At 50.3% G+C, this 10,447-nt stretch overlaps 1 protein-coding gene across 2 annotated transcripts in view; it reads right to left on the bottom strand.

The window, feature by feature from the left end:
* Positions 1-1,151: 1,151 nt before the first annotated feature.
* Positions 1,152-10,447, bottom strand: part of LOC147426934 (uncharacterized) — a 38,504-nt gene continuing 29,208 nt past the window's right edge. Inside the window, exon 3 of one of the 2 annotated variants that reach the window (XM_086498584.1) lies at positions 1,152-1,382. In XM_086498584.1, coding sequence (XP_086354710.1) covers positions 1,364-1,382 — 19 coding nt within the window. In that variant the 3' untranslated portion in view covers positions 1,152-1,363. Of the gene's footprint in view, positions 1,388-10,447 lie in introns of both variants that reach the window. The other variant, XM_086498583.1, reaches the window with a different exon arrangement.

Genomic DNA, 10,447 nt, shown 5'->3' with positions numbered 1-10,447 from the left:
TGCTTATTACGTTACGTATTTCGACGCCTATTTAAAGGTGTATTCCAACGCCCGCTATACGGATGGTCATATTGACGCTACGATACCGGCGTCTCTTCCGAGGCTTATTTCAACGCTTTTTAGTTTAAAAAGTAACGCTATTTCGTCGGTACCTGCGCGACGTCTTGTAATGATTTGTTTAAACTTCTTGCCATAAGCAAACAAGGTGGTGGTAAGTGGCTGAATAAAATGTGCCCTAAGCACAAAGGTACTTCAACTCTTGTGGTGCTTCTTTTATGTTAAAACGACGTACTTCAACAAAATTAGTAGTTACCTCCAAGGCAGGCTTCAAGGAAAGCAATAACTACTTGCACCCACGGTCATTCATAAGGGTGCAACAAAAATGTGGACGTGCATATCCTCCCTCCCTCTCTCTCTCACTCTCTCTCTCTCTCTCTCACACACACACACAGCAAAAACAAAGAAAATCCAGACAATGTGCTATGCCTACATCCAATCATCTCAACACCTTCGATGCGCTACATCCTACATTCCTGGCTCTTTAGAATGGGTAGCTTGTCAACATATAGCGATGCCATATATTGAAAATGGGATAAACATTGTTGGTACAGGCCACAATCCATGGCTTCTTTTCAACATCTGCACACCAATCTATGCGCTTTCACAGTCAAACAGTGGGTCGGGGGAATCAAAAGAAAAGAAAAGGACTTCAGAAAATGACCAAGTTGAATAACCAGCACGTCGACTTCAAAATGTAGGTTCTGAGGCAGTCACAATAGACATTCTAGCTCCTTTCGACCACTTGTATTTTCTGTCTAGTTTACATAATCCTAGGACTCACTGGCCTGTCTCTAGTGAAAATAACATCCTTTTGTTCAAACATAGCAATCCCTTTCGTTCAAGCATAACAACGTGAAGATGCCCATCATCCATAAGCTACAAAGATCATTGAAACCCACAGCATTTTTAGTGCGTTTTTCCAATAACAAATACCAGAATGAAACAATTTATACATGTAAGTTTGTCTCGTAAACCCATTTGGCCTTCCAACAAGGCTTTTATCTTCTAAATAATAGAAGGCAACCAAAAACTACGCAGTGGGAAAAAAAAAAATCATGTACGCCAAACACGAACTGAAGAACTCCCTACAATGAGCACAAGCTTTTATATTCATTAAGAACATACATACAAAGAAGACATTTCCAAATGTTGCCATTTGTTGCAATACAAACATAGATCAATTGCCTTTGCTACAGTTGTGGCATGCCAACTGGGACGTCACTGCTTTTGCTACCGCCGCCTTCGTTTGCTAATGTACCTATCTAAGTTATCAAAGGCTTGCTTCACTCCCAAAACAAAGTCATCAATGATAGCCCCTATTTCTGCCCTGCAAAAACTAAACCTTGTAAGCGTGCAAAAAGTGAAAAGAAATCAAATATGATAATGGAAATGGTTCTCTCTCTCTCTCTCTCTCTCTCTCTCTCTCTCTCTCTCTCTCTCTCTCTCTCTCTCTCTCTCTCAAAAAAGAGCTCTTTCTGTGATGTACCTAAAGTTTTCTTTTCCCGATAAAATTTGCGTCCACTCGAAACTTTTTTTTTTAAGTTTAAAAGCATTATTAAGCGTAGAAAGAATCAAGGCACTATCCAAACAATCAGTTCTGAAATGAACACCGTTATGTTGTAGATCTTAGGGAAAGAGGGAAGGTTCAGGAAACCCTTAGTATTAGGAAAGCGAGTATTGAATACTTTTGTGGCCCTCGGATAACTGAGAGAAAAGGACTCCAGAGAGGCCCATGGAACTCATAACTAAAAGCAAAGGACAACAAAAGTTGACTGCACGAAAAGCACTATCGTGGGAGCGCATTGCCGAAACTAGTAACTCGTGAGGCAAGGAGCCAAAAAGCATGTGCTGAAAAAAACGCACCTCAGAGGCCTATACAAAGGGCCAAAGGGCGAACACAAAACAAAGAGCGAGGGAACTCCACAACAAAACTTCTGCGAAGCTGCGAAAGCACACCATCCCGACACTTCCAAGACCATCACCTCCTCGAGGCCACACAACTTTCTTCAAGGCAACCGAAAGGCAGCCACCTAGGCATAGTCTTGGGACACTAGCAAAGAACGAAGGCTTTGTTGGTGTTGTTGGCTGTGTGTGAGGGACAACCGTTCTCCATAAGTCAAAACTTCCCGGTCTGGCCCAAGAGTGCTTAACCACAAGGTAACTAACCATTGAATTAAATCTCCTTGTTGTCTATATTTTCAAAAGAATGTGGGGTTAGGCTTGAATTTTCGGTCTACCTAAGCTAAACCATGTGTAGAATAGGCATATAAAGGAATATCTAGAACTACTTAAGTATGCATGTAGGGGGGCGTATTATGGATGCATGTAATAGTAACTTAGGGATAAAATCCCTTGTTTCTTTGTGATTTTGTTTACCTTAATCACCCCCCCACGTGTAACTGCTCCTCGCTAATTTCACCCTTCCCAACCACTTGAAAGTGGTATGTAAAGCAGGTTTTCCTTCCATTTTGGTTATGTATGCGGTAGAATATTCTTTTTTTTTCGAGAAAAAGATCCTTCTATTAGTTACTGAAACTGCCCATAGGGCTAAAACCACCTCTTCAAGAGAGGGCTACAACAACCATGGTGGGACAATGAAAAAACCAGCATATGTACAATGGGGCTAAATCAAGACATGGGGGGAGGGAAAAGCCACACAGGTGGTCGGTAGTGCCATCGGAGTACACCATGGACCATGGTGTAGAAAGGCCCAGGACGCCAGAGTCGAAGGAAAGACTCTCTGCGCTCCCGCATGCGGTCGGAGCTGCCCTGTAGTCCCTTGAGCTGTCCTCTGAGAGTGTGGATCAGCTCTAGCCAAAAATCGCGAACAGTCTCTGCTGGTGGCACAGGGCGAGCCTCAAAGATGCGGAAGCAACGGGCCCGCCAGATGAACCAGAGTGTCACGCCACTAATGAGCTCCCAACACTCCTCTCTCTCACTACACCACTCCTGTGCAGTAAGCTCTGTAGAGGCTGGAGTGTAGGTCGCCCCTCCTGCATCACTATCATCCTGCTGGTGGAAGATAGCTCAAACTGAAGTGCCGGGCTGGAGTGTAGATCGCCCCTCCTGCATCACTATCATCCTGCTGGTGGAAGATAGCTCAAACTGTAGTGCTGGGCCCGTGAGGGTGGACCAAGCCGCTGCTCCCCAAGTGTACTGTCGAGCCGTGGAGAGAGCAGGCATCAGCCGAAGAACTCGCAGCCACACCTGCTGGGTCAAAGGACAGTCCCAAAGACAGTGACACTGACTCTCCACAAGATGGCCACAAGCTGCACATGCGGCCGAGAGACCACTATGCACTAGCCAGCTCCCAATTGCTGTAGCTTTGTGTGCGACTAGCCACTGAAACAAGGTGACTCGCCTCGGCTGTCTGGAGTCCCACAACCTCTTCCAAAAGGCTGCCAAGAACTCAGCTGTGGGACCCTCCTCCTGCCAATGAGGTGCTGCAGCAGGACGGGCCTCTCTCTGTGCTGCTAGTATATAACGTCCCAATCAAATAGTGTACTGAAAGAACGGGACACCTGGGTGGTCTGCAGAAGAGAAAGGGTCCCTCCAGAGCCACTCACCAGGATCCCATTGTACTCGTGCCAGTGGACAGCACTCCCAAGCCCACACCACCCTCAAGTGTCCAGTCTCAAGAGTTGCTGGGTCAGGATCGATGACACAAGTCCTCCCACAGATGCCCACTACTCGGATCCTCTGAAAACAGCACTCTGCCACCTGCGGGGCCTCTACTGCAACTCGCTGTAAGCGTCCCCCACCCTAAAGCTCGAAGAAAAGGGATGGAACAGTCTCTGAGCAGGCCCTGATTGAGATGAGAACCTCCAATCGTGTGAAGGCTCCCATCCCCTGGGTGCTACTGGCTCAAGAGGTGTGAGCCACTCAGCTGGAACTGCCTTTGAGATGTCCTGGCACATGCTCTGCACCCCTCTCATGCCCTGGAAACCCTGCACCTCCTCTGACAAGCTTGTGAACTCTAACCAGTCACCTAAAGAGCGCGCTGGACCCGCTGCCATGGGACCCCAGGAAACATGAGGCCGACTATCAACCAAGTGGCCTCTCTGAGTGCTAACCATGGGGTTCCAGACAAGGGGCTGCCGTAGGCGCTCCTCCGTGCAAGTAGGCTGTCTCTGCTCCAGGCCTCGCCGCAAGAGCTCCCAAGATCGAAGCAAACTCACAGCGAAGCGGTCCTACAGTCTCCTGCTCAAACCAACTCTGCGCATCTCTGTGAAGATCCATCTGGTCGAAGGTCGCCAGGGGCCTCCTGCCTGAGGCACCCTAGCACGAAGCCGCTATAGCAAGAACTCCTTCCAGGGCTCCTCACCTGGCAGAAGTCCTCTAACGATAGACTTCCCAAGAAGGGCTCTGCTCTACTGTGCTGGGTCAATGATCCCAAGCCCTCCCTGTGAACAAGGAAGAGTGATGACCTGCCAAGCCACTTTGGCTCGGGCTATCTGAGTGTCACGTCCTGACCAAAGGAAGTTCCTGATCAACCTCTCTACCTGGCTGATACAAGAACTCGAGAAGATCCAGCAAGAAGTGATGTACCACATAGTCGCCAACAACACCTGGTTGGCCACTACTACTCTGCCAGCCAAAGAAAGTCGTGCTGAGCTCCAATGTAACAACTTCCTCCTGATAGACAGGAGAAGGGGAGCAATTTGCTGCTCGGGAGACAAGTCCAAACCAACCTGACACCCCAAGTACCGAACTGCAGTCCTTGGGGGAATCCACCTAAAACCCTCTCCTGGCATCCAATCGAGCACAAAAGCACTACCAACCAAGAAAGCCACTGTCTTTCTCCAGTTGATCAGTGCGCCCGATGCACAACAGAAGGTCTCCAGAGCCTGCTCACACCTGTGAAGGTTGGCCTCCTAAGTACAAGGCTGAGTCATCGGTAACCTCAGCATCCAGTAGCTCATCTCCCCGAATAGGGAGTGCTAAGCCCCGTAGACCAACCTGCTGCGACACCAAAAACCTGCTCATCGCCTCCGCATAGAACAGAAGGAGGAAGGGGGCAAGAGGACAACCCTGTCTGACCGAACGTGTGAGCATGAAGCGATCACCTCTACCTCATGCCAAAAGTACCTGACTGTGAGCCTGTCTGTACAAAGCTGACACCCCTTTGATCCAAGCATCTGAGAAGCCCATCCTGCATAAAGTGCCCTCTAGAAAGTCCCAGTCAACTCTGTTGTATGCCTTCTCAAAATCGAGAAGAAGAATCACTAGGTCCTCACCACGGAGCCGTGCTAGGGCAGAAGCCTCCCAAAAAGTAAAGATGTTGTCAAGGATACTGCGTTCCTTGACAAAACTTGTCTGAGTCCCATGTATAAGGCTCTCTAGAAGTGGCTGGATCCTCAAACTCAGAGCCTTGGCAAGAATTTTGTAGGCTGAGTTGAGGATGGTGATGGGACGCCACTGTCGAATCTCATCCAAGGAGCCACCCTCCTTGGGAATGAAAATAGGTCAAGCCCTCACTCATGCTGTCAAGCATCACTCCTGTGTGCAAAATGTACTGAAAAGCACTACAGAGATCTGGGCCAAGCAGGTCCCAGTCCTCCAAGAAAAAACTGGAAGTCAGCCCATCCTCACCTGGACAGCTACCACGGGGGAGGGCCCTAAGAGCCGTGTGCAGCTCCTCAAGCTGAAGTGGCAGCTCAAGCCTCTGACGCATCTCCTCAGTCACAAAACAAGGCATCTGTGCCCAAACCTGCTCCCTGCATGCATCCTAACACTCACTGGGGCTCTGCAGCCAGTAACTCACAGTAAAAGTTACTAGCAACTACGCATATCCTCGGGCTCAGAAGCAACTGACCCGTCGGGCCTCCACAACTAACTGACCTTGGCATGCGAATGCCGAGGTCCCACTGCCTCAAAGAAAGCACCAGTCACTCTGTCGCCCACCTGGGTCCACTGAGATGCCTGTCGGTGGTAAGCAAACTCATGTCGCCTCTCCTCTGTGCTAACAAGCTCCTATCGAGCCTGTTGTAGCTGCTCCTCCAACCAAGGACTGTCTGGATGCTGCTCCTGCATCCTTTGTAACGAAGCAATGCCCCGTTTGAGACGCTGCTCCTCCTCTCTCGCTGCAGCCCGGCGAGCCAGCGACTCCTGGAGAAAAAACGGCTAATCTAAGCTAATCCTGAGGCCACTCTGTCAACAGGAGAATCCTGCTTGTCCAAGCTCTCTGTCTAGAGAGCCTCTACTCGCTCTCTGAGTGCAGAGTCCAACAAGACCCTCTCTGGGATGCGAAGCATCGTGCTCCCTCTCCTCTGCCTGTCTGCCACTGTGAGAATCACTCGTGCATGGTCCGAGAAGGAAGTCCCTGCCAGAATGCCAACAGTCCCTCCCAAGTCACTGAAATGGTCACTAGTGTAGAAGCGATCTATCCGCGATAGATTCACTCCTCCCACTCTACGGTCCGAACGAGAGAAGGCAAGGCTGTTTGGGGGCCTCACAAAACTAGAGTGTTGCCAAACATCCGAGACCCTCAGAGTCATACAAAACCTCTCCCAAGCTGCCAGCTCAACTCCATGCACAGTAGCATGGCTACCACCAATCCTGTCAGAAGGGTCCTCCAACATGTTGAAGTCCCCTCCTATGCACCAATGTTCTGCCTGCGGCAGAGACTCAACTATCTGTGACCGAAACTCTGCTCGAGCACTCGCCACATTGGGTGCATAGATGTTCAGGAAGCCCACTAGGCAACCCTGAACCTGCATAGTAATCCATTGAGCCCTGCCTGGCACAATAATCCCTCTGCCAACAATGGCCTGCTGCAAAGAGTCCGCAATAGTCATACATACCCCACCCTGGATGCCTCCAGGTCCAAAAGCAGCTGACCAAAAAGTATCATATCGTCCACGTAAGAGCTGACCACAACATCTACTGCGGCTCTCACACAAATGGTGCTCCTGAAGCATAAGGAGATCAATCTCTCCTCCCACAAGGCAGCACTGAAGCTCCTGACGCAGTCGGCCCCGCTGACGCTGAAACGGGGGCCCACCTAGTCCCTGCACGTTCCATGAGACGATCCTCATGGGAGCGAGAGAGAACAGATGCTATCGCAGCAGCTAGACGGGCTATCTTCGAGGCTGGCTTGGATGGGGAGTAATCCGCATCCGAGCGTCCTCTAGATAGGCGTGACTGCAACGAGTGCCTGGCTCAAGCCCAAGCAGAGCGAGCCGTACGTAAAGCAATCTCCTCGGTCCAGGAGTCCTCATGAATGTGTACATAGCATGGCAAGCACTGTGTATCGGCAAAGAAGTAACCACAATGTGTCTACATCCTGCTGTATCTGGAGGTGTCACCGCAAACTTGGCCAATGGCCACAAAGTCTGAAGCATGTCTATAACTCCTAGTTCTCCCATGTGGTGAGAGAACTCTAAGACCTGTGTGTGCAACCATCCCAACACTGAGTCGAGAGTCCACTCAGTCTGGTCCGTGCCGCAAAGGGGAAAGGAGAAGCCAACTGCTGAGTCCAAGGCCTCTTTCTCCCTAGCTGCAAGGAACAGAACACGGACCCTGAAGAAGGCTGCCTCATGGTCTGCTGAGGGGTCGCCGAGAAAACGAGTGAAGTCGTAGTCGAAGAAGTCACATCGGCGCCAGATATCAATGCTCGTCAGATCACGAGGGATAGCTGCAAGGGGAGACGTCTGTACCTGTAGAGGGGTCCGCAAGTAAGGTTGTCCCTCTCGCCAAGCGACTCGTGGCAAAGGCGCTGCCAAGAGATCTCCTAGCAGCCGGAGAAGGCCCTGCCCCCGGGGTCGACTGTGGAACTGAAGCGGGAGGGGGGGGAGAAGGAGCAGGGGGGAGCGGCAGAGGTAGAGAGGCGGGGGGAAGAGGCGGGGGGAAGAGGAGGCGGAGGGGATGATGATGAGGAGGGGGGGAACTCTGGGGGGGGGGGGGGGGGGGGCTGTCGAGGGTGAAGCTGGGCTGGGGGCTGGAGCAGGGACCTCATTCTGCTCAAGAGGACCAAACCGGTTCCCCGTGGGAGCCCACTGCTACTGAGTAGGCGACCACGGACCTGCTGCCATCCCTCCTCCACTGGAGCCCCAGGCTCAGAGGGTGGCTCTGCATGTGTGCGTGGTGTCTCTGTCTGTGGCTGCTGGCCAACCCTTGCAGGCTGGGGCTCAGTCTGTGGTGTAGGTCGAGGCCTCCTCCGGGGATAGGCCTTCGCAATATGGCCCATCTGTCGACAAATGAAGTACTGGTTCGGGAGGCCCGAATACTCCACACTCTGTCTAAACCAACCCCCACCCACCCGAGGCAGAAGAACGACCTTCGGGAGCGTGTGAGTGTCTCTGACCAAAACGCGAACTAAGGGAATGCCAGCCGCCTTGGCAGATACTGAGGCTGCCGTGCGAGGTGTCTCCAGGACAGTCCCAATGGCTGAGCCTATCCTGGACAAAAGTGGTAAGTACTCCCTCCGCAAACCCGGAAAGCAGACAGAGATTGAGATGTCTGCCTCCTCTACTAGAACATCCGAAGTAGGGCCGAAACCATGCCTCCACTGTCGAAAGTGGGCTCATGCTGCTCGGATGGTCAATGGACTCATGGCGATGACCTTAGACGCCATCTCAGAGGTCTCAAACTCGATCTGATAGTAACCTCGTCCAAGTATCTGTACGTCCAAGATCTTGCCCACCTCTGCGAGAAGGCGGGCCTGGAGAAGGTCACGCAGCTTTCCTCTGCTAGGTCGGGTGCCGAGAATCTTGCAGATGACAGAAGTCGCCTGCAAGCGCTCTACCTCTGCGACTAGGCTCGCTTGCTCTGTCGGTGAAAGAGCAAGTTGAATGGTGGGCTCAGCGGGGTCGGGCGAGGGGGCTTCGACGAGTCCCTCTGTGGCGGAGTTGGAGCCTTCATCTGTGTCTACTGCTGTGGCGAAGAAGCGGATGGAGAAAGTGTAACAGACTTGGACACTCCAAGTCAAGAATCAATCGCGATAGCACCAAATAACCACTTCAAAACAAGTCACAGATCACAATAGATTTGCTATGGCCCGGCGGAGTTCCGTGCCTAGAGATATTGGCCCCAAACACTGGCGCCCCTTTCGGTATTTCTTTATGTATTAAAATCAATGTCAGAGTACAAAGAGCGGTTAGGGTTTCACTCTCAGACTCTGCGTCCAGATGCTCTACAGAGTGAGCCCTAAACCGTGTATATAAAGATTACAAGGGATGCCCAAAAGCAGAGCCCCAAAAGCTTGAAAGCAAAAGCAGATTCTCTCTCTCTCAATGAGAGTAAAAATAAAGCATATTCTCTCTTCCAATTTCCTTGCTAAGCCAAAAAGCAGGGATTTGCGTCGCTAAACAAAAAACAATTTTTTTTTTCCCACCTCCGTGATTTCCGGAAATTAGGGTTTCTGGCAGAAATTAGGGTTTCTGCTGCCGGTAGCCACGTCATCACTTTGTGACATACCCCCCTCTTGAAAGCATTGTAATCGACCGCGATTACGCCTGCAAAACCGACAAAAGCCATAAACCGTCTTAGCAGACACTGACTATTAGTACCTACGTACTAGGGACACACATCTGACACATGTACCAAATCGACAGTCACATCACACGACATCACATGACATTCAACATTAATTCGGATCTTAGACTATGATTTATCGGCAATGTAGCTAGCAATCACATCTAGGTCCAATCGGGACCTCATCGATGTCCGATTGACTAACCCCTATTGCAACCATGTCTATTCGAGATCAATCAGACCAAAATGCTGCAGTCATTTCGGCTATCAGTTCCTGCACTCAAAAGAAGTCAAGAACAAATCAGTATCATTATCAGGAATGCCATTTCATAAAGTCATCCAGCAGAATACTGTCAGCTCTCAGTATCCCTGAAGCTCAAAGAGACATCAGTGACTTTAATATCAAAATCAAGGCATCTGTTGACAAAGGAGTGGAGTGACTCCCCTCTTGTGCATCCCACTGCACCAGATCTCCGGCCAAGCTGAATTCTGGGTTCCGTTTGGAATAGACTATGCTAAACCAAAAGCATCGAGGTAAAGTTTCACAATTTGAGGAGTATCTGCTAGGTCCTCCTCCATCCACTTCGCATCAAATGCAGGATAGTTCTTGAACTTAACCAAGAACCGCCTTCGGACTTTACCTTTCTTCGTATCCTTGTGTGCCAAAATCTGTTCAGGAACAAGGATCTCCTCGTTTTCTTCCACTCCGGGTTGCTCATCAGGCTCCCCATCATCAGGCACATCACCCTTAAAAGGTTTCAAGAGACTCACATGGAATGCATTGTGAATCCTCCAAGTATCTGGTAGTTTCAATCGGAAGGAGACATCATTTATCTTTTCAGTAATCTGGAAAGGTCCGTAGTATCGCATACTAAGCTTTGGAAAAAGCCTCTCCTTTCCCTTTCTCTTTCTT

This window comes from Adiantum capillus-veneris, chromosome 24 (assembly GCF_014529385.1).
Source record: "Adiantum capillus-veneris isolate H3 chromosome 24, ASM1452938v2, whole genome shotgun sequence".
NCBI lineage: Eukaryota > Viridiplantae > Streptophyta > Polypodiopsida > Polypodiales > Pteridaceae > Adiantum > Adiantum capillus-veneris.
Note: the sequence above shows the minus strand (reverse complement) of the source record. Positions and strands in the feature narration are given on the sequence as shown.